Here is a 24,553-nt window from a genome sequence, read left to right as displayed (position 1 = left end):
GAAACAGCCACATTTCTTGGCCTAAATGCAAATAAACTGTCATCATTTCTCAGGGCTGTTGCAGCCTCTAGGCTCTTCATTTCCTAAGGCTCCTCAACTCGCTGAGAAAAGCCAGGGAATTACTACTGTAGTAAAGAGTAAATGGTATAGCATCTGACTATACTAACTATCCCAAATCCCTTTCCTTTCCCCCAACTATGTAAAGTTCTCCCTGGATCACTAACTCTTGAGCTCCCCACCGCTACCTACATATAGCTGATTGAATATAAACAGAAACCTGTCAAGATACTGAGCAAGCTGTTTGTACAGTAGTGGTTGTATATATGTACAGAAAAATGATATCTCCAGTTGTACTGAGTGTGTTTTCTGTTTGTTTGTGTCTCTTGTTTTTTCCCTTTTTTTCTTTAAGTCATTTTATTTGTATTTCTTAATAGCACAGGATATGGTGAGTGCTTGCTTGACGAGCCCGTTTCTAGGCCATACAGTCTCTCGCAGCAGCTGCCTGGATGGATATACAATGTCAATAAACAGTGTGAATTGATATTTGGGCAGGGAACGCAGGTGTGCCCTTATATGGTAAGTGGAGTTGGTGTGCGAATGTAAACTGTCATGGTGCACATGTGGGTCTCTGAGGGAAGCCTCCTGTGTTATAATTGTGTGCTGTAGAGGTCCTTGGCTGCATTTGAAGCCTTTAAAGTCACTCACTGCAACATACTAATAGTTCTTTCTGAGATACGATAAGCAAACAAAATGTAATGTAATGTATAAAAGAAGTGATGATGTCAGCACCTATATATTTTGTTAATAACTCCTTAAAACATGAATATGAAAAAGGTGCAAACGAGTGAGAATCATCACATCAAACCATCCAAATACGGTATATTTGTCTCAAAAATAGGTTTGCCAACCTAAAGCACTCTGGTTTTTTGACTAATGCTATCTGGCTAGACAGAAAAGTCTTGTAAGGCACTGGCTAAGAAACTCCTGGTAAATGACACGGCTGTTACAGCAAACTCACTGTATGAAGTCACATTCTGGCATAATGTTTTATAATGTGCTATGAATTGGATGTCTGCCATATGGAGTCCATGTATTAATATGGTTGTCTACCGTGAGGTTACTAACAATATATGTATGTGCCCTGTCTTCCTGATTGTCTAACTTTTTCTGTGTGTGTGTGTGTGTGTGTGTGTGTGTGTGTGTGTGTGTGTGTGTGTGTTTGTTTGTTTGTTTGCTTGTCTCTCAGACCCAGTGCCGGAGGCTGTGGTGCACCAGTCCAGAGGGCGCTCAGCGGGGCTGCAGAACCCAACATATGCCGTGGGCAGATGGCACTGACTGCTCTCTTGGAAAGGTAAGTGCCATATGGAACATGACATTTACCTTTGATAATAAAAAAGGTCTCAGGAATAAGAAATGAAACTGTGTTATTTATGCAAAAGTTTGAAGTGAACCTGTAACGGTAAAAATTGCGTGAATTGTTTTTAACATTCATTGGGATTGCAAATTTCATTCATTATGATTTACTGTAATACTGACATGGTTTTGTGTTGATCTGATAATCCTCACCATATTTCCTTGTTTTGATCTTACAACTTTTCTAATGACTCAACCAGAAGTTGCTCATAGGGGTTTGACACATATGTAATTGAACATGGTTGGCATGTAAGTAGGTGGTGTAAAGCTGTAAATGATGGAGGCGACTTTCTTAGTGTAGCTTCTAATTAGGACTTTCTCACTAACCCCTTGCTTCCTGCCACTATAAGACATGAAAGCGAGAAGTCCAAAGACACACACACACACACACACACACACACACACACACACACACATACACACACACATTGAAACCTTTTCATGTTTACACCAACCTCTCATCCCATGCCATGCAATACACCAGACTAAACACTTACACTGGAGTCTGTTTGTTGAACAGTGTAAGATTATCCGTCTGTTATGAGCCAAGATGTATTTATTGACAACGCGCGTGATATTTCTTGTGAAATGTCTTTTTAGGTTCCTATTTTTTTTTCTTTTGCTTCACTGTATAATTTCTCCCAGATTAGCATCAAAGCACGGGAGAGCAGATAGATGTGTTGCCAGTTCCATGGATAGGATTTAATGTGGTCATTCTTATCCCCTCTCTTTTTGACTTTTTCTATGTCTTGCTCTCTTCATTCATTCTTCTTTTTTCTGCTTCTCTCTCTTATTGTAGCACTGCAAACACGGCCTGTGTATAACCAAAGAGCATGACGCCACACCTGTGGAGGGGGCATGGGGAGTTTGGAGCCCTTTTGGTACCTGTTCGCGGACATGTGGCGGGGGCATCAAGATTGCTGTGCGCGAATGCAACCGACCTGTGTGAGCAGTCCCTCTTTGTAGTCATGCATGCCCAGTGGACCTTGTCTCCATCGTAGCTGCTGAAGTCAGTGTTCCATAGATCAAGCCTCCTTGAGGGAATTCTTTCCATAGTTAGTGTTCAATCAAGACAAGCCCCCTAAGATCTTACAGGGTTGTTTCCTGGTAAATAAAGAACCACTTTAGTCTCCTTAAATGTTGCCTTTCATCCTATTTTATTAGACAGATAGAATGATGAGGAAGAGTTTGAACCTGAAAACAATGCAAATTGAATACTTTAGGTGTATGATGGTGAGCAATAAGGTTAAAAGAAAAATGGGCAGAAAGATGAATGTTTTATTCTGTAAGGGAAAAGGTGGAAGATGCTTTCTAAAACATCTACTTACAATATGCATTTAATCATTACAATGATTGGTCCATTCACTTCCTCAATCTTTCTTTCAGGCCAAGGAATGGAGGAATGTATTGCGTGGGTCGCCGAATGAAGTTTCGTTCCTGTAATTCTGAGCCCTGCTCCAAGCAGAAGAAGGATTTCAGGGAGGAGCAATGTGCAGCTTTTGATGGCAGGCACTTCAACATCAACGGTCTACCTCCTAATGTTCGCTGGGTGCCTAAGTACAGCGGAAGTGAGAATCTTTTTTTCAGTCACTGGCATCCTGCTCTCTCCTTTTGTCAACCCTGGTTTACTTATGCATAGTAGACATAATGTAAATTTGACATTCACATTTTTTGGTATTAAGTGTTCATCTCTGTCTTGCTTCATTTGTTAGTCCTGATGAAGGACAGATGTAAGCTGTTCTGCAGGGTGGCCGGCAGCACGGCCTACTATCAGCTCAGGGACAGGGTCATTGATGGCACGCCGTGTGGACCCGATACCAACGACATCTGTGTCCAGGGCCTGTGCAGGGTGAGGTTCCTAACTCTAATTAACTTTAATCTTGTCATCATAACTATCGGTGGCCATTGGCATAGTTTGGAGTGGATACAATCCTCCTTTCTATATCATCACAGAAAATATAAAAAAGAAGCATTTCAATCCCTAGACTGGGTTTATTGCCTTAAACCTGTGACAGATTTAGTTTTAGTTTTAAAGCTTTATTACTAACACACCATAAACGTCAATATAATTCTTGAAAGAAGCAGTGGGTTTCTCTGTGTACACTCTAAACCACATACAGTGTTTTGATAAGATTGTGGTTCAGTAAGTTGCCGTCTTTATAGAAATTTCGATATTAGTCTTGCTAAAACCAATTACAAGCAGAGCTCAGTCACCTAAATTAATTTCAGATGGGTGTCAGCAATATAACTGTAACTAAATAAGTTCATATGTAACTATTTGTAGGACCACTGGGTTTGATTTTTTCTTTCATTATCACTATTTAATCAAGAAATAACAGAAGGCCATTTATGTTGAAATGCTTGCTCTTGGGGGAATTACTAGAATTGTTGGGTCCTTGTAAATTATAGAGTGTATTTTAGACCTACTCTATCTGTAAAGATAACTCTTGTTATGATTTGATACTATAAATAAGATTGAATTGAATTTAATTGAATTTATATTGCAGTGTTGAACTTTTTCAAAGCAACTGTGTTAGCTGAAGAAAGTCTTTTTTGTTGTTAAAAACCTGTCTGACTTCCCTGTACATTGTCATACAAGTTCTGTACATCCTTCTCCTCTTTATTACTTTTGTCCTCCAACCTGATCTTTTCTCTTGCTTTTCAAACTTTTCTTTCCCTCTTTTTGTCGCTTTCCTACTACTACTATTTACTCCTGGCATTTTCTTATTTTAAATCCCTCCCTTCTACCTCTTTACTGAGCAGCAAGCGGGCTGTGACCATGTCTTGAACTCTAAAGCCAGGAGGGACAAGTGTGGTGTGTGCGGAGGTGACAACTCTTCCTGCAAAACTGTGGCTGGCACCTTCAACATTGTCCACTATGGTGAGCTATAACCTTTTAAAAATTAGACTATCATTTCACTTTCAACAAGTATAAGACATGTTGCTTTAACACATTTTTACGTGTGCTTAGTTGTCAGAATTAATAACCCTGGAAATGTGACTCACTTGCTAGCATAGACAGAGACCTATAGTGAACTAATAATCTGAACACACTACTCATGCTGTTTGCAGGCTATAATGAAGTAGTGCGAATACCCAGTGGTGCTACAAATGTAGATGTGCGGCAACACAGCTACTCAGGGAAACCGGAGGATGACAACTACCTCTGTAAGACATCCAACATTTTGTTCAAAAGAAACTACTGTTAATATTTTAATTGTATTTCCACATTTCCATAAATACTGTATTCAGTCATTTCTAAAGCAATGTGCTGTTGAAAGCCTGCATGTGTTGTCTCTGCCTGCCTATCTATGTGAGAGTGATGGTGTTCAGCTTTAAGTCTAAAGTCATGTAATGCAAACCCAAGGAGTTGGCCTATAGCATGCATGCTAACATGTTAATAAGCCAGAACTAAGCCTATGGGTACCATTCCAGCAAGGTCAGTTGGTTTATAAGCGCTTGTATCTTGTGTGTGTATGTGTGTGTGTGTGTGGATTCTTTGGATCTGTAAATGTGTGTTTTTCTGTACCATAGGCCTGTCTGTCTGGATAGGGCTGCTTTGTCAGCTATTAGTGTACATGTCTTTTTGGCACGAGCGTGCTAATACTTGAGCTCAGATAGCCCTCTGGCTTCCATTCCATCAAGGTTTAATGTATTTGTGTATGAGCACAGTTACTAGGTGCCCAAAGTGGAGACAATTTTGCCACAATGAGGGCCGCTCTCCACGGTCATATGAGTGTAATGTGTGAAATGGCAAGGAAAGTAAAGGCAGGAAATTAGCTCCATAATCGCATTAAGCTGAATAAGTTCAGTGCAGCAGACTGGTTGTTGAACAGAACAGGATACCCCTGGATGGGACTTCTGCAGAAACAGAGAATTATTTTACCCCAATAAGACTTTGCTGCTGCTTACTGCGTGTGCCTTATTAGCCACAATGTAGGCACGCTACCCACACGCATGCAAATTGAAGCTATTGTTTTGTTTACTTTAGCTTGTTAATGTAATAGGAACTGTCATTTTCACAAAACATTTCACATTGCTGCTCATTCTGGCCCTCTGTCTCAGTGGGATCAAGAAAATTGTTTTTTCTCTTTCTGCAGCCATATCAAATAGCCGGGGAGAGTTCCTACTTAATGGAGAGTTTGTTGTCAGCATGTTTAAAAGGGAAATCAAAGTAGGAAACGCCATCATCGAGTACAGTGGCTCTGACCATGTCATTGAGAGGATCAACTGTACTGACCGCATCGAGGAGGAGATCATTGTCCAGGTACGTTTTTCTTATCACAGTGACTTAGTTTGCCATGGAGGAGATGCAGAGGTGGACGGATTTAGAAGCAGTGGCATGAACCTTAAATACTTGTGTAAAATGTTTGACTTTTACTGTGCTTTCAAAGATGTGGACTATCCATGATGTTAGAAACTCATAGTCCTACTGTTTAATAATGCATATCACATTGCCTGCATTTTCCCCAGGTGCTGTCTGTCGGGAACCTTTACAACCCAGATGTCAGGTACTCCTTTAACATCCCCATAGAAGACAAACCTCAGCAGTTCCTCTGGGATGCCTATGGGCCCTGGCAGGAGTGCAGCCGCCTGTGCCAAGGTGAGGGGGAGGCACAAGGGGTTAGCACAGTGAGGTGATGGGAGGGGTCAATGATAAATGGTGTGGTGACAATAAAGATGAGATGGAACGGAGAGATGAGATGTGGGAACGGCTGAGCTGGAGGCATAGGAAAGAGAAGATTGTTTGGCTAAACATTACAGCTTTCTGCTAGACATATAGGTTTGGAACAAGTGATTAAAGGTCGACCTCATAGTATGCTGTGTCAGATGTCCTTTTTTGACCTGACCCAGCATATGTCAGGGTATGTAGGCGTGCAGAGGCGGATCACAGGTAAACTCGAAAACTTGTTATGTGTTATGACTCAAACACTTTGTCTGAGAACTTCTTTATCCACTTTTTGACACTGCTCTGCTTGAACATCCAACAGTAAATTCCAAAGAAATACCAATGAGTTCACACAGCAGGATAAACAGCTAACATGTAATGCCCACAGCACCTTTTGATTTTCTGATTTATTTGGCTTTTCTGGCACTCTGGGGCACACAAATTTCTCATAGCACTGAGGTGCAAACCTTTGTAACAAGAGGTACTGATAGAGAATCTATTTCCTGCGGCCACATGAGGTTTAAATCTCTCTCCCCTGTTCAGTTGGTGCACTGTGATTCAGTGCAGGGATGTCAACTCAAGAGCTAAGGTGAAGTACACACACATTGCTGCTGGTAGTTGTTGCGTTCCTATGATGATCTATATTGTTCCTGAGCAAGCTGTTGCCTGGCAACTATTTGCAGGATCTTACAGAACCTGAGGTCAGACAGGCAGTGGAAGTTAAGGGAGTTTGTTTTGAGGAGGTTGTAAAAGTTATAAAACCTTACATTGCAACTCTAGTCATGAATCTTGCACATTTCTTTGTGTCTTTCTCATCAAAGAACAACATTCAAAGGGAGAAAAATAATTTCTTTGTTTACATATACACAACAATACATTCCTTTAATAACTGTAACAAAACAATTGCTGTTTTGCTTGCAGTATTAATTTTTGTTTAGTAAATGGTGCTTAAAAATTCTAAGAGAAACGTTTGACTTTTTAAATTTACCTGCTATCCATACTTGCATCATTATGTCTTCATAGGAGAGCGCAAACGGAAGATTCTCTGTAGCAGAGAGTCAGACAGGGTTGTGGTGTCAGACCAAAGGTGTCACGGTACAGCTAGACCTGCTGTCATCACTGAACCCTGTAACACTGAATGTGAACTCAGGTTTGTCTTAGTTCAACCAGCCTTTAGTAGCTATATGAACCAATCATTAATTCTTACTTCACTTGGTCATTTAAATATACTGAGCAGGGTTTTCTCTATCACCCTTGATGTAGGTGGCATGTGGCTCGTATGAGTGAGTGCACAGCTCAGTGCGGCCTGGGATATCGTACCCTGGAAATATACTGTGCCAAAATCAGCCGTACAGATGGGAAAACCCAGAAGGTTGATGACCGCTATTGTAGCGGTCAGCGCAAACCGGATGACAAGGAAGGTTGCCATGGAGACTGTAACCCGGGTGGCTGGGAGTACTCCCCTTGGTCGGAGGTAAGATTGTTGTAGGAAGTGTGGGGTTTGTGTGTGGGCATAATCCAGAGGTTTGTCAAAGTTTATCACAGCGTGTGTATATGTGTTTACACCAGCTGATGTTCAAACGTTTGTACTGCAGTGCTCCAAAAGCTGTGGTGGGGGCACCCGCCGTCGAGGGGCAGTGTGTCGAAAGGCAGCCGATGCTGGCGGGGATGAGAGCAAATGCAGTCAAAGGGACAAGATGACCGTCCAACCCTGTAATGAATTCCTCTGTCCACAATGGAAGACTGGCGACTGGTCTGAGGTCAGTTCAGCTCTTATTGTATTCTCTTTGTTGTATTGTATTTTCTTTACTGGTCAAATATATTAGATTGAAGCAATGATAGTATATACACTTAATGTTTACGTTAAAATATTCCTTTCTTTAATTTCAAACCATATACATAGTCATTATTCCTCTCAAGATATTTTTTCTGTCATTTGTGAGTTTCTGTTAAGGCATACATAAACATAAGGCTTGTGGATTTACATTTAAATGTGAGGAAGACTTCTTGTTGTTTATGAAGCTGGGTTTAGTCAATGTAAAGTTAAATGGTGTAAACACTGTAGTTGTAACCCAGCAGTGATCTGGACCAAATGTTAAATCCCAGTGTTGATTGTGCATTTCTCAGCTTTGGGAGAATTACTCCCTTCCCTCCACTAGAGTGTTGGGAAATCGCTGATTGCAGGTTAAGATTGTACTTAACTGCTGTACAGTTTACACATTGTAGCGCGAGGAGCTTGCAAAGTGTTGGGCTGCATTCCAGGAATATTTCAGATCTCCCATGTGGTACTGATAAATACAAACACCTACTGTACACTGCACTGTATAAACATGCACTGTACTTACACATAAATAGATACTTGGCCTGTCTTTTAGTCCCTTCTAACCACTATTTGTTTTGTGATCTGCATATCCTGCTTTCCACAACACTAAGTGATCTCCCTCTTTCATAAACTGGAATTCCAGCAGGCTCAATGGCTGGTAAAGTGCCCAGTGTTCATGTAACATACTGTATTCACATCTGTCTCTAAAACCTAAAATATGTTCCTTTCAGTGTCTTGTGACGTGCGGGAAAGGCTATAAGCACCGTCAAATGTGGTGTCAGTTTGGTGAGGACCGTTTAGACGACGGCTTTTGTGGCTCATCTAAACCTGAGTCAGTGCAGATGTGCCAACAGCAAGAGTGTGCCTCTTGGCAGGTGGGACCCTGGGGACAGGTGAGTGTTAACAATAGTGTATAGTATACACTATGCCTTGTAAAGTAATTGATCATTTGTGATAAAAACAAATTATGTTAAATAATTAATTTATATTCCAAAACAGGTGAAACAGCGGATCAGTTTGTTTTGTCCATGATTGGAAATTGCACTGTTAGACTTATAGAGACACCAGGGGCCCAATCATGCACCACAGCACAGCATAGTGCAAAGCCCGACGCAAGTGTCAATTACCCGTCCAGCGCCCACGTTGTTTAAATAGGTAAAGCATCTGCGCCCGTGGGCATGCTGGTCTTAGAGGGAGGTGTGTTCAGGTGCATCTTTAACGTATTGCTATCTTGATATGATCACGCCATTGACCAACAAAAACCAAGTCTAGAGTCATTAGCGCAGCATTTCATTGTTATTTTAACCGCGAATTAGTAAAATGCCCCTAGTCTTATGCACAGCACATGCACATTATGCTTGTTACACACACACAGGGAAGCGCAGCAGCTCACAAACATGCAAAAGATTACAAATATAATGAAGCAAATCCGCCATCCAAATAGCAATGCGCCAAGGTACAAACGCTCTTGGCATTTAAAGGGAATTCGAGATGGCAATCGGATTTGTTTATTGCATGTTATGCCCAAAACACACCTATGAATTAATGAAAACACTAAGTACCATCTACCTAGTTGATGGAAAGCAGCACAGTGGTTGACGTTTCTCTGTAATTCTCTTCTCTGGTAAATTTTGCCCAGATGCAAACCAAGGGGAGGACACAGATAAGCTGAGCTAATTTTTTAGCACTGTCCCCTTTTCTCTCGCCTGACACAGAGCACATCCTGCCAAAATAAATATACAAAAGCTATGGATGATGTGGGTAGGCGTGTTCTTCTACAAAAGCATGATATAGGGTTATGAATACAGTATATAGTGTCTTGTATGTTTAGTGTCTCATTTCTGTCTGTGCACAGAGAACTGAACACCCAAAAATTTGAGATATTTTTGTGCCCCCCAACAGAAGATGTGCGCATGTTAAGGTATATTTGAAGTCGTTTAATGAAGCGTTGTCAAATGTTAGTTGAAGTTGCCGCCACACAAGTTTGACCCTGTTTCACTGAAGGCAGTGAGGCAGAAGAGAGCGAGGGGTAGTACCCTCTGACTTGGCTGCAGTTGAAAAATGACAAGTACAATGTCCATGAGCAAAGGTTCCTTCCTCCTGTATTTGAGCCTTAAGACTCTTATTTGCTTGAAACTTGGATCTGGATGTTTTTCAGGGGAGTGGAGGGGTAAAATAAGCTTTTTGATTTTATAAACCTGGCTCACAGTTTTTTTTGTTTGTTTGTGTGAGGGAGTTACTTTTTTGGCTCAAATTAATTTTTTTTTTTTGCTTGCCTTCCTTGCCTCTTTCTCTGTTTTCTCTTTGTCTCACTGTTGCTAATTTTCCCCCACCACTACTTTTTTTCTTTCTTTGAACCCAGTGCACTACCTCGTGTGGGCCAGGCTACCAGATGCGAGCCGTGAAGTGTGTAGTTGGCTCTTATGGTGCTGTCATGGATGATACTGAATGTAATGCTGCAACCAGACCCACTGATACCCAGGTAAGAAGGGCATTATCTTCCTCCATTCCTTGCATTTTTTCTCCCTCTCTAACGTCTTCCTCTTTCTTCTCTCAACTGCCCACAGTCTTTTTCATCTTGTCCTTGCTGTGAGAGCAACAGTTGTTCCATGGTTGAGTCTCAAAGTGATTTATATTGTGAGGAGAGAAGGACGCATCCACGCTTATGCACATGACACTCAAAACACACACAGACAGACACACATTGAATTTCCACCTGGTATAAATAAAGCTACGTTGTCTGATCTAGTCTGGTCTAGAAAGAAAGACAGAGGGGGAGGTTATAGCGGCCTCACTGTCCCCGCATAGAAAGCCCAAATGTTTTAAGATAACCAGTGTTATTCTTTAGAGTAGAGCTCAACAGTGACCGCCCACTTTTTTATTGGCTCTAGTTCCGGATTCGTGGGTATGGTAAACGGTTGACGTTGCTGTTAAGTTTAGGATTGTGGGTACTATAGTTTTTCTCCATAAGATCGCAGATAAAACATGTTTTTCTTAAAACAAGGTTGATTTCATACAGACTTCTAGCTTTTACAGGAGCAGAAACGTCTGTTCCACAACCACGTAGCTCATGGTCAGTCTACTTCAGATGGTTTAGACATTATGTCTGATAATCTAAATCCTTATGGAGAAGATCAATGGGATTTTTACTTCTGGAACCACACTGTTGAGCTCTATACACTTATTTATATTATGTACGATACACTAAAGTCTGGCAGAGCACGTTTTCTTTTAAGAATTTGTTCTTAGTTTGAATCTTACCCATTCCTTCACTTCAAAACATCCCTTGGCAACCATTCTAGGACACTTAACTACAGACATAAGTAAATCATAATTTACAGAAATATCATAATCCACATTTAATGGATGTTCTTTAAATGACTAATTGCTAATATTTAAAGCAGGTTAGTTAAAGCAGGTTAGTTAACCGTTTTAAATAGTTCTCTCCTATATCCTCAACCCACTGGTAATGCATACTAAAATGGGCAGTGTTTCACTCCCACAGGTTAAAATGTGCAATTGTTTATGTTGTCTAAATCTGCGTGTGCATCTGTTTGTTAAGTGTTCCACACACACAAAGAGACAGCATCACCAAAGAAACCTATAATGAGCTGAATCAAAGTTTTGTTTGGTCAGCGTGGGGCGTGAACCCATTTCAGAGGGCTGAGCATGCAGACTCAGTATGAGGCCCCCCTCTAGTTGCAGCGGCTCTTAATTCCGGTGCCTGGGCCGACAGAGCCAGTGACCCTAAAGCAGTCGCCCCACCTTGTTGTGATTTCAACCAGCCAGCCATGAAGTGGGTCACCAGCCGCTCGTCCCACCAGCCACCAAGCAGGGTTTAGATTAAAGGACAGAGAGATAGATGGAGGTCTGAGTACAAGGAGTAGAGAGGTGGAGACAAGAGATGCTTTACTTGATACTTTCACACGTAGATTAGGATAAAGGCTGAACAGTTATGGACACTGATTGGGCCTGTTATATAATTTATAAAAGCCCTAAAGTTGTAATATATAAGCACACACACAATATGATTTTGTGATGACCATGTAAAATGTGGGTCTGACAGGAAGTAGCGCTACTTTTGGGGTTCCATGAGGATTATTTGCATCCGTCGGGAGGTGGAGTGCGGAATGTGGAGCCTGCTCAGAGCCTATGCAACCTGATTAAGGCCCTCATTCCTAGAGACTGGGGGTCAGAGGGCACCAGAGGGCGTGGGGGGGAGAGGAAAGGGCGGAAGGTGAGGGACAAGGGGGTGGATTAGGGGTGGAGTTTACAACCACGCCAGCATGGGCATTGGAGCCCTGAATACCACTCCACTATGACCTGTTATGACAGGGATCAGGGCTTTATGCTGAGTGGCTTACTGCCACAATCCATAGTTGTAACTGACGGGGCGGACCCTGTTAATGTTGTTTTGGTAAGGTTGGGGAAAAGGGTTGATGAGAATTACAACTACTCTCAAACATAGAGCTGAAGGAATATAGTTTAAGTTGTTAATGAATGTCCCATGCCAGATGAGCTATCCCTGATATTCATGGTATTTGTGGTCAGGGACAGATGTTGTTACAGTATATTCATTTTGTTAATCACTGCATGAATGGGTGTATGTGTCCTCCTTTCAACAGGACTGTGAACTGGCCCAGTGTCCCAGCAGCCACCCTGTTACCCCAGGGACTAAAATCCCCTACAACCAGAGCCACAAAACCCAGTGGCGGTTTGGTTCCTGGACCCAGGTTGGTAGTTCTGTCACATCTTCTATTTGTTTGTCTTTATTGTTTTCCAGCTTCTTAACCTTTCTCTTCCGCACAACAGTGTAGTGCCAGCTGTGGCAAAGGGACACGTATGCGCTATGTGAGTTGCCGGGACAATCAGGGTGGTGTGGCAGAGGAGTCAGCGTGCGCACATCTACCAAAACCCCTTGCCAGAGAAGTATGCTCAGTTGTGGCCTGTGGACAGTGGAAAGTGCTGGAATGGACAGTGGTAAGAAAACCACCCTTTGTCAATTATCAATTTGTATCTGATCCAGTTGCTGCACCAGATTCAAATAAGTGGTAATATTTTGTTTGTCTGTTGAATCAAAAAGTATTTTCCCTCAGATCTGCATCTTACAGTTTTTGCCTATTGCTTACAAAATTGCAGAATTTGGCTCAGTATGTCAAAACTCTACACATCTAGAAATGCAACGATCTGCCCTGTATTGTAGGGACCTATAGTGGCATGGGGATGCAGGAGTCCTTGGACGCCAACTGCAGCACACAAGCTGACTATGTTACAGCCCCGATGCCTGGTTTTGGCCAGATTGAATCCTGCCTCATCCATGTAAATTAACTCATGTGGCAGTTTGGCGGCATCAAAATCCAGAACTCTCTCTAACAGAAAATATTGAATGGTGTTACTGAAAACACATACAGCAACTACAATGTCTATATTTTTACACGAGTAGGGGCTGGGTTGGGTAAGTATAGACAACTACAAGCTACAGGCAGGGAAGGTGGCAGCATAAACCCTCATTTCCACATCACAATATAACATGACCCATACCTGCAAATAATCATGGTGCAGATCCTTGACCCTGACACTGTTCCTCTCAAAGGGCACCCTGTACAGCTGCTTCATCCTGAAGGCATGCTGACCCTGGTGATATTGTTGAATACATTTCTGTTCGCAATTATGTGTTCTTGCAACTCACAAAGTCAGATTGCATTATTTTCTTGCACCATTTAATGATGGAAAGCTCTTGTTGTTGAGTAAAGAGCCGTTCCCTTCTACGTTGAAGAGGTCGTCCAACAATTCTGTAGAAAATGCCACCCCAAGATTTCAGATGTTCGGTTCTTTTTCACATACTGTACTTTTAAAGTGTACACTGTATTGCAACATATTCCTTTACATATACTTCACAACACTACCCATTTTTGTATAGCACAGTAACTGTAATACAGTAATACTGTAATATGATACAGAATATTGTGACACATACAGTCTGGAGTAGAAACTTGAATACCTGTTCTCCAGTCAGAATGTTCATATTATCGAAGCTACTGTATAGTGACTGAGATTAGGGTGGACGCTTTGCCCAGCCTCCTTCATGGACAGGCCATAATTTGTCACCCAGTCCACCAGAGTAGCCCTGATGTCATCTGACACACGTCTCCGCACTGGTCCTCGTCTTTGTCCTCTCCCTCTTTGTCCTCAATCTTACTCTTACTCTCATTGCCTCCATGCTTGCAAAGTTCTTACAATGGCTTACCTGAGACCTATTTATATTGCCAAGGCTCAGACTGATTGGTGTTCTGTTTTCTGTGCAATTGTTTTCAGGTGTGTATGTAAGTGCCTACACTTGCCAGATGAGTTTTGCATTTTGAATGGAGTGTTTTTCTAATGATAACAGGAGATTTCGTTTTTGAACAAAGTTTTTTGCAATAAGTGTGTTACAGATTTGCAAACAAAGTGTAAAATTGACAATGTGTTTAAGTGTGCTACAACACTTACAAGAACTTACACAATAACAATGAATGCTTAGACCAAAGCCTCAAAATCTAAACTATTGAGGCTTTCGTCTAAGCATTCATTTTTAGTGTGTAAGCAATGGGCAAAAACTGTACTATACTGACAGACAGTACTGTTGATTACTGTTACCTATGTACTTGTGTGCCTTCAATTTTGTCATCCAGATGTTGTTTTCCCTGCAAAGTTAATTTATTACAGTATTCTCTACATCATTTTTCACCCACGTTTATTGTGTGCGCACGCTATGTAGATGTTTGTGTGAGAAAAGATGTGGAGACAGGGTGGCAGCTGGAAGGCAAGTGTGTATCCAGGCATGGAAGAGGGCTGGACTAAGGCAAGAGAAGTGCTCGAGAGAGAGAGCGAGAGAGAGAGAAAGAGAGAGAGAGAGAGAGAGAGAGAGAGAGAGAGAGAGAGAGAGAGAGAGAGAAAGAGAGAGAAAGAGAGAGAGAGAGATAGAGATAGAAAGAGAGAGAGAGAGAAAGAGAGAATGGGAGTGAGACAAAAGTGTCTGAAACAGGGAGATGCAAGGGGCTGGAGTGAGGGGCTCCAGTCTTGTTTACAGATGTTTCTCATCAGAGTCCTGGTGATGCAATACAGACAGACTGGATGTCTGGTCACAACGCACACACACACACACACACACTCATTAGAAATAGTTCATCCTTAGGCCAATATAATATTTCAATGACTATTGACTTACTGTATGTAAAACCTTACAGCATCTAAAATTATGTAAAATCCATAACATTTAGACGGAGCAGTATAATCCTCTGGACAGCGTAATCCCAGGCAAGGTTTTAGAGTATACAGCTGTTGCATAAGTCTAGTAGATCACCATATGCAAGACAGAAAGTGGACTCTGCAAGAGTGGAGCTGAGTGAGTCACCATTAGTGCTTGGCAGAAGATCTTATTTTCCTAAAAAGAAAGATGTGTGTTGTTGGGTCCTTACTGCATTTTCAGCCAGAGCCGCGGCCTTTTTCTTCCTGCCATGTTTAACTGCAATGACATTGGGTCGGCCTCAACACCAAGTTAACTCTGCTTTTAGTTAGTGTGGCGTCCTGGCAAGACTAAAGTCCTATTCACACAGGATTAGTATCATCTGGGGACCTCTTATGATTTAGAAATTATCCCCCCACATTGGTGCAGGATTTATCGCACAGGATAAGCAAAGCCTGCTTTTACTCGAATTTACTGACTTATTTGTACCACAAGAGCTGGGTACCTAGAAGCTCCCTGAGGACGGCGAGGGCGAGGCTGCGGCACCACACTTCGGTTGTGGTTCCGTATCTTTTTGGGCAGGCCTGGTAGAGGTTACCAGAGGCGCATACTGCATAACAAATTATAGACATGTTTGACTCCAGTTTCAGCAGAAAAAGGTCCCCAAATTGGGAGTTAGGTCTTGCCTTGTACTTGCCGCACACCAAGTTATAATAACTATTTCTTCATGTGTGTGTTTTCAGTGTTCAGTAACCTGTGGCCAGGGAAAGACGACACGGCAGGTACTGTGCGTCAACTTCAGTGACCAAGAAGTGAATGCTATTGAGTGTGACCCAGACGATCGTCCTACCACAGATCAGGACTGTGCTATGTCTCAATGCCCGTCCCGCTCCAGTGAGTCCCGACCTTTCCCGTCCTCACCAAATGCCAGTGCCAGGAATAACCTGCCTCGCAGCCAATCACACCAATGGCGGACTGGACCCTGGGGTGCGGTAAGGCATCTTACACACAGCAGCATCACATCACAGTGGTCAACAAACTATTTCTCTGGGTTCTGACATCTAAAGATGTGGGCTCAATCTTGTTCCACCAAAGCCTCAGCACAAACAATAGCAGTCCAGATAGAAAGTGGGAAGTGGGAAAATGAAACATGTAGAAATGTTGTCCTCATTTATTGAACCATTGGTGTGTTTAAGCAGTATTAAAGGTACAGTTAATATGGCCCTATAGGCAGTACCTATTTTTAATTTGCTTCAGATTACACAAATATGAGATAACAATAACATTAATTAGAGAGATTTAAAGGTCTGTGTAAGTGGATTTTGTTTGGACAGAGCCAGGCTAGCTGTTTTGCTCTGTTAATAGTCTTTGTGCTAAGCCATGCTAACCAGATTTGGGTTGTAGCGTTACATTGACCATACAGACATGAGAGATCTTCATCTAGATAACAGCAAGAGGGTTAAACGTAGTTTCTTTTAAGGTGTCCTAACTAAATGTGTCTTCATCTTACCAAGTAATCTTTACTCTCCTTGTGTTGCAGTGACTAATGTAAATTGTAAAGTCAAGTAATTTCAAGTAACAGTTTGTGAACTATTTATTAACTTTCTACAATGTGTTTTGTAACCTGATGCAGACTTTGACAAACGCTCAGTGGCCGTTCTTCAGGCCCTGCTCTCTTTTTTGAGAATGTAGCCTTTGTGAAACACCACACGATAGCAAGACCCAAGAGCTACCATGGATCTCTTTCTTTGTATTGTTCAGCCTTTTGAAAAAAAAAAACTGTGTTAGTGATAATCTCTGTCCAAAAATAACTTTGACCTTTAAATAATTCTGGGAAGTGATTAAAGCCATTTCTGGTGACTCTTCCTGTCTCTGTTCTGAGGATATGCATTTTAATATAGCAGCATGCATGGTCCGTCATTTGACAGGAGATGTTGCTTAGTCTCTGAGTTTTTCTAGGAGTGGGGTCATTGTGTGCACTCTATTTATACAACATAGTGCACATTGATTCATAACAAAGTGTACTGTTGGCATTAAACAACTAGTGATTTTGTTGACATATTGATTTAATACTTGGCAGCTGGAGGTTTAGCTTTAGTGTGTGTTTTTACGCCATTGTGTCTAAAGGATATGTAAATAATATACAGTATATCCCCAATGGGACCTATTTACACCTATACACTGAGCATCTGTTTGTGAGAACTATCTATTTGTGAACTCTTCACTCTCTGTTCAACAGTGCTCCAGCACATGTGCAGGAGGTTTCCAGCGGCGTGTAGTAGTGTGCCAGGATGAGAATGGCTACCCTGCCAACAGCTGTGAGGATCGCAGCCGGCCCAATGAGCAACGATCCTGTGAGTCAGGGCCATGTCCTCAGTGGATCTATGGCAACTGGGGAGAGGTAAGGCAGACATCACTTTACCGATGAGTTTACCATGACTCTTGAGTCTCCTTGACATATGCTGATCTAGCTTAGAGAGAAACTGTGGGATGCTCATTTGTGTTTGAATAAATATTTTGACTGATGCAGGCGTTGTTTAGTGTGAAGGTTTGAAAATGCATTAGAACTCAGCTAAGGCTCAGGCGCACATTCTTCATGCTTCACACAAGACAGATCTATTTTAACGGGGAAAAAATAGTCCTAGTTTTTTCTTCACACTCAGAAACCTTTTCCCCATACCTATCTGTAATATACAACCTCTCCTCTTGCTGTCTTTAGTGTACCAAGCCATGTGGAGGTGGGATAAAGACAAGGTTGGTGGTGTGTCAGCGTCCAAACGGCGAGCGTTTCAATGATCTGAGCTGCGAGATCCACGATAAGCCACCAGATCGTGAGCAGTGCAATACTCAGCCATGCACGTCTAGCCCCCACTGGAGCACAGACCCATGGAGCTCGGTACGCTCATAAAAAATACTCATCTTGTTTTTCAACCTCACACCTTTGACTTTGGTGCTTTTGCACTGGAAATTACATGCTTCCCTACTTTTACTTTTAACCTCCTCCACTTCCTGCTCCCTCTCTGGTGCCTGCGATTGGTCAACGTTTCCTCAAGACATTTGGAAAGTTAATTCTGTTCTGTTCCGCGTAAATGGCAAAGAAACAGTCACTTGCAATATGCCAAAAAAGTAATGTCAATAAGACTTCAGTGACAGCTGTGACCACAAGAACATATGTATCAGTCTAGTTAGCATAAAACTGTTGTTGAGCCTTGTATTAGTATTTGAAAAATTCAGGATAACTTTGTAATAAAATCAAAGTTAGTTTTGTAAAATATTGTTTTTAAAGATAATTTATTAAGATATTTTTTCCTTTTTATCTTTTGTATATAGCATTAACTTTTAAAAGTGATTTATTTTGTGACTTAGCTCTTTGTATTTAGCCAATCTCTGTTCATATGCAAATACTGATGAATGTTTTTGTATATCAGGAATATACAATACGATGCCTTGCTCTTTTATTATCCAAAGAATAGCCCGTAATCTCCAAATATGTGGTGCTGCAGATTCTAGTTTATGGTTTGTTATGAATTTTAAAAGTACCAACTTGCATAGGACTGTATTTGGGCTGTGTACTACACTTTGTACTATATACATTTTTGAAATGGCTACTCTATCAAGATTCAATTTGTCTCAAGGCACATGTGGGGTTTTTTATAACAGAAGTTACTAATCTTATTTAGACATTTTATTTTACAGTTCATGTTTTTACTTTCTGCTATGAAAGGAACAGTAGTGTTGCCCGAAAATTACATTGACATCTATGCGTGAATATGTTGACTCAAAAGTTGCTAAAACGTCCAGTATCAGTGGTAAACCAGCAAACAGCAGCTGTACTAGTACTGTAAAATAAAATGTCTCGCAGAGTTTGTGGTAATTAGTACTAACAATTAGTAGTAACAACCATTGTATTCCAGTTTGGCTGAGCGTTTTGACCCAGATTTCCTTAGTGTGGCCAAAAGAATAGGTTTAACGCTCCAAAGGTGCTTGATATGAGTGTATTTATATTGTGTTAGATAATGTTTTCTTTGTACAGTAAGTACTTGGAGTTGTTAAATATGCTATGCTCAACAATACCTCATTTGGAACAAAACACAACTCTTCTAGCCATTAAACTATGATAACCTCCAACACTAAAGTGGTGCTTTGGCCAAACAAGGGAGATTTAAATATCAAGAATGAACTATCACATTTATGGTCGGTTAGGTGTTTATTGTGGCATATTGCTTTTTGATGCTGCAATTTCTGTACTTTTTATTTCTTTCCATGAGCAGTTAGTTGATTGTTAATCAGATTGATCAGCTCAATGCAAAGTGTATCACAGATTTGATGAAATAATGTTGAATTGTCTTTGAATGTCAATCAAACGACTTGCTCAACCTCAAAGAGAATGGGCTGTTGAAAGGACATACTTTGAACACTTGATACCTGTGACCACGGCAAGTTAATAGTGTTTTGTATCCAGAGCTCTAACTCTGAGCCAACATGATGTGTCTACCTCAGTCTCTGTTTTGATTGCCCCCCTACCGTATATTTCTCTCTCTTGCACTGGAGGGACTTTGGCGGAATAAGATTAATCATGAGTTGTTGAGGCTCCCCAGTGCAGTTGATGGACAGGGTGTATGTCTTATTTCCCACCTTGTAATCTTTGCAATCCTGTTGAAGACAGTAAAAATGGATCCAAAATCTGTCGTTAGGGGCAACATTTTCCTGCAGCCCACCCAGTTGACGCCTCTTGGTCATAAATGTCTTTACTGACGTCACACCTTATTTTAAGGCGCATGTTAAACAGCAGTGAGAACATTTTTTAACCACACATCATTTACTAATGACAACTATTGCTTGTAATGACTCCCACAAGTGTGATTGTACGGCAGCGTAAAATCCAATCTAGGTTAAATCAGTGAAAGTGAAACACATTATTTACAAAGCACATCCTATTATTCCTCTTTATTTTCACTTTTCAGTCTTAGCAGTTTGACTCCTCGTGGTCAACCTCCTGGTGTAAATAGCAGTACAGATCAAATACCATATTGACAGGCATATTGTATTTATCTTATTCACAAATGGCAGTATTAGTTTGTTTTTCAAGACGGCTTCTGTATATTAATGTAATTACTTGTATTTATTGTTACTTCATTATAATGTGATGTCAATATTTAATTTTTTTATGGATTTGTTGGATTTCTGTTCATTTCCAGAAAAGGTTACGATTAAAGTGAAGTAGAGGTACTATCGAAGGCTTTTTTCATTTTTATTTGAACTATATTGTTCAGTAATGTTTTAGATTATGGCCTGCAACATACAGTGTAATTATTCCCAATTTACAGTGTCCTTTTTTACCAGTACATTATGTACCAATATACACATATATATATATATATATATATATATATATATATATATATATATATATATATATATATATATATATATATATTATTAGGAAATAAAAGTGTAACAAATGGGAATTAAAAAATTATTCATACCGCAGGTATTAATTTTTACTAACGGGTTACTATTGTGCTATATAAATAAAATGATTATTATTATAATAATAAGGAGTACAGTGTGACCTACTGAGCAACAAGCCTGGAACTTTGGGGGAAGATATGCTAATGAGTTCTGTAGCACTTTATAAAACTTATTTCAAAGTTTGCCATACATCACAAGCTACATAGTTGGTTGATTTGATAAATTTCAAAGTCAGCACATATTTTTTAACAGTAAACTAACTTCAAACAATTTACACTTTGTATGGCTTTTAAGGAGGGCCACGCTCCTGAACACTGTAATATTAGAATAGTTATCTGGTAGTTTAAAAATACCGACAGATTGTTAACTTATTCCTTAACCCCCTTAACTCCACATCTTGTTCACTTGTACCTACAGTACATGTATGTAACAGTACGTAATAGTAAAACATTTACACTGTAAATTTGGAAGCATTATGCTGTACGTTGTGGGCCGCAATCTAAAGGAAAAGAATAACTTTGAACTCACTGGCAACATACACAGACTGGTTGTCCAAAAACGTCCAAACCCGAGACAACCAATGCAAGAACCAACCTCTAACAACATTCATTACACCCATAGCCTCGCTGTTGGCAACATTGTAGACCAGATGGTAAGCACTGTCATAAAGTATTTAACTCAAGATTACCAACTCCTGCTTTGTTTGTGTTTGAGAAAGAAAGCTTCCTATATTATTTAGTGTTTTACCTTTAACTTTGTCTCGAAGATTTAAAAAGAAAGGCCTGGCAAACAGCTTATCAAAAAGTCCTCCCAGTCTATTCAACGGGGTGTTTTTCCTGAATGAAAACGCACAAATTACTGAGCAATATCCTTGTTATTTTTAGAAGTCTGGGCCTCTGCTGACCTATTTGAGAGATCATGCTTTTACCCTCTGTGTCAGGAGTTCAAAGATCTTTCCATCAAGGTAAATCTTTGTCCTGTCTGACAAATGCCTGTTTCATTTACTGTGTTCAGTCACTGGCTTTTTTCTGGGACACCGGGTAACACATGCTCCACTATGAAGTTGCCAGCGCCCTTTGCCCTTTTCTGTCAGGCCCCTTCTACTCTGGTCCAATGCAAGTTGATGACAGTGTACCAATATGGGTGACAGTGACTCGAACGGGGGGCCATCAGAAAGACAATGCAGTGGCGTATTGGTGGGTCAAGGGTTACGTTTGATCTGGGGAGGTGCCCCTTCCCCGTACATCCCATCAGCACAGAGTTCTGGGAAACTGCAGTGATCCTTGAGGGGAGGGGCAAATAGGATTTTTTTTTTCACATTGTGCTTACCAATGATTTGCCTGTCTTGATTTTTATTTACCTTATAAATTGTATGATTTGACTGATGCATTATGTATCTGTAATTCCATGGATTGTAATCACCCTTTGAACTATGTTTAGAAGGCAGTTCAAACTTTGACTGCTTAGACTTGTGGTGTATAGCTATATGGTGAACTAATACAGCGTTTTTCTCCCTTAACAAGACTGCTTTGCGGTGTTCATTCACCCATTCATATTCTCGCTCACACCGATGGTTCAGTTGATTCATCATTTTCACATGTGGACAGAAGGAGTCAGGGATCAAACTACCAACCCTGTGATTAGCAGATGACCTGCTCTACCTCCTGCAAATAAAACTGATACAAATAAAAGTGTTTATATAGTGTATTTATTGTATGATAATAAGTAGAAAATGTAGAGTTCAAGTACGTGTGAGCAGTGATGTTTTTGTTTTTGTGAACTGCTCTGGACAAAATTTAAAAATCTACCTCACGAAAATCTACAATTTTTTTCGGGATGAATAAAATATCTATCCAAAATACAGAATCGTAGAGAAGTCCATACACTGCATGGGGAGAGTTGGATGTACACAGTGTTTTAAATTGTCACATTTGTACTTATTCTCAAAGTATGCTGAGGGTATTAAAGCACATGACAACAGCAGGAAAGCTCTTGTAAAAAGTATATAAAACCTTTTTTGAGGAATGACCAGACCTTTGAACAGAAGAGTCTGGATGACTGCCTTGGATTTTAAATGGTTTTCTTTAACGACTTGAACCTTAACTGGAAAGCCCAGTTTCCCCTGTGACAAACTACTTGTTCTCCACAGTTCATCTGACGCAAATGTGTTACATTATCTTTTGTTCATGTCAGGCCAAACATTAAAAATGCAATCTCTGTTGTTAATCAGTGGTGGTATTTAATATTAGGAGAACTGTAAGTTACTTATTACATCAACCATGAAGTTTTCTACTCATGTGCTACGATTCATCATGGAAAGCTCTATCCCAAAGACATAAGCAACACAGATAAGATTTTAATCACAACAATATCCTTAGTTGGTGTGGGAAAAGCACTCTAAACTGAATCCTCAATAGTTTTTATTGTATTGATTGACATCACCAACAACATTAGTAACTCCAATAAATCTAGCACATTACCAATCAAATTGGGATGTTAGAAAAAAAGGGAATAAGCATTTTATTAGCCCCTCTTTTGGTGAACCTTCCTCCGCACTGAATAAGGTGGGAGGTCACATCATGTTCCTGTGTAGTACAGTCCCTTGCTGGTCAGGACAGCACCACATGCTGGGCTGCATTCTCGATTAACTCTGAGTCTGTCGCTTCCCATCCATCCCCACGTGCCACGCCCCCTTTGATTATCCGAGCACAGTCTAGCCCTTCTCCACTCCCTCAGCTAATGTTGTGTGTGTGTGTGTGTGTGTGTGTGTGTGTGTGTGTGTGTGTGCCTGTCACACTGAGTTAGACTCCCAGTAACTCGGTGAACCCGGAGGTGAAACAAACTGCTGCCGTGGTCATCGGGAACAATTTGCCATTGGACCAGCTACTCACGTGGAACTGGGTCTCATATCACATTTCTTTATGTTTTGAGTCAAAACATAAAGAATCCATAGATCCACATCCATAGATCAACATTTACCTGGTTTATAAATAACTTGGCTTGTTTTGAATTATGGCTGTGCTGTAATCTACCGTTTGTTATACAAAACATACATTTTGATTTCAATTTCACTTGTTTTTTTTCTTTCGAAAATTTGTAGTGCTCTGCCTCCTGTGGAAGAGGGTTCAAGTCCCGTAAGGTGGGGTGTCTGACAGGGTCAGGCCGCCCCGTCCCAGAAGAAAATTGCCTGCATTTGGCCCCTAAACCCAGCAAGCAGAGGCGCTGCAGAGGTGGTCGATGTCCCAAGTGGAAGACTGGCAACTGGGGCGAGGTAGGACTCTTTGAACCCTGCTGCCAAAAATCCATCCTCTACCACTCTTGTTCCCACGCTGCCGGACATATAAGCTTTTTTTTGTAAGCAAATATGTGCTTATCTGCAAAAACATCTGTAACTAAACCTGATTGTGTTTACGCACCATAACAATCCACTAACTAAGGCAGGGTGCTTTCACACATCACACAGTAATTGCAGCACAGGCCTTGGACGGCTGCTAACAGGGGTTTAAGGTAATTTATGCTCGGCCTGCAACTTCACAGTACACTAAGTACAACAGCAGGAGGGATGTGCACTCCTAAGTCCAGCCTGTGTTGATCTACCCCTCATCTCTACCATTTCTGTTCCTTTTACCCTCCGTCTGACTGTTGCTCTTCCCCCCGTTGATCACTTTTTCTTTCAAGCCCTCTTTCACTTTTTTTCCTCCCTATCTCCTGCTTCTCCAATAGGAACCACATGTTAGTCTTTTCTTTTGAATGCCCTACTAAAGCAGCAATCCACTAACGCCATCATGCCAGACACGACTCTTACACAACTTACACCTGGCTTGCTGGAGAGCCCGTCTGATGCCTGTTCCCTTTTTCTTTCCCTTCATTTACTCTCCATAGGCCTTTTTCTCTTTTTTTTCTATCTCTCTCTTTTCTCATGTCATCTTTTTTCCGAATTCACCCCACTGGC

At 40.9% G+C, this 24,553-nt stretch overlaps 1 protein-coding gene across 1 annotated transcript in view; it reads left to right on the top strand.

The window, feature by feature from the left end:
- Nucleotides 1-24,553, top strand: part of adamts9 (ADAM metallopeptidase with thrombospondin type 1 motif, 9) — a 46,867-nt gene that overhangs the window by 8,626 nt on the left and 13,688 nt on the right. The window contains 20 exon segments of the mRNA XM_032513116.1: nt 435-576; nt 1,247-1,351; nt 2,213-2,358; nt 2,800-2,981; nt 3,126-3,262; nt 4,177-4,294; nt 4,486-4,581; nt 5,514-5,680; nt 5,887-6,016; nt 7,106-7,232; nt 7,346-7,556; nt 7,678-7,842; nt 8,636-8,797; nt 10,267-10,386; nt 12,530-12,637; nt 12,717-12,884; nt 15,873-16,121; nt 17,369-17,530; nt 17,849-18,025; nt 23,702-23,872. Coding sequence (XP_032369007.1) covers nt 435-576; nt 1,247-1,351; nt 2,213-2,358; nt 2,800-2,981; nt 3,126-3,262; nt 4,177-4,294; nt 4,486-4,581; nt 5,514-5,680; nt 5,887-6,016; nt 7,106-7,232; nt 7,346-7,556; nt 7,678-7,842; nt 8,636-8,797; nt 10,267-10,386; nt 12,530-12,637; nt 12,717-12,884; nt 15,873-16,121; nt 17,369-17,530; nt 17,849-18,025; nt 23,702-23,872 — 3,043 coding nt within the window.

This window comes from Etheostoma spectabile, chromosome 4, assembly GCF_008692095.1.
Source record: "Etheostoma spectabile isolate EspeVRDwgs_2016 chromosome 4, UIUC_Espe_1.0, whole genome shotgun sequence".
NCBI classification, from domain to species: domain Eukaryota; kingdom Metazoa; phylum Chordata; class Actinopteri; order Perciformes; family Percidae; genus Etheostoma; species Etheostoma spectabile.
The sequence above is the reverse complement of the archived record's forward strand: the minus strand, read 5'-3'. Positions and strand labels throughout refer to the sequence as shown.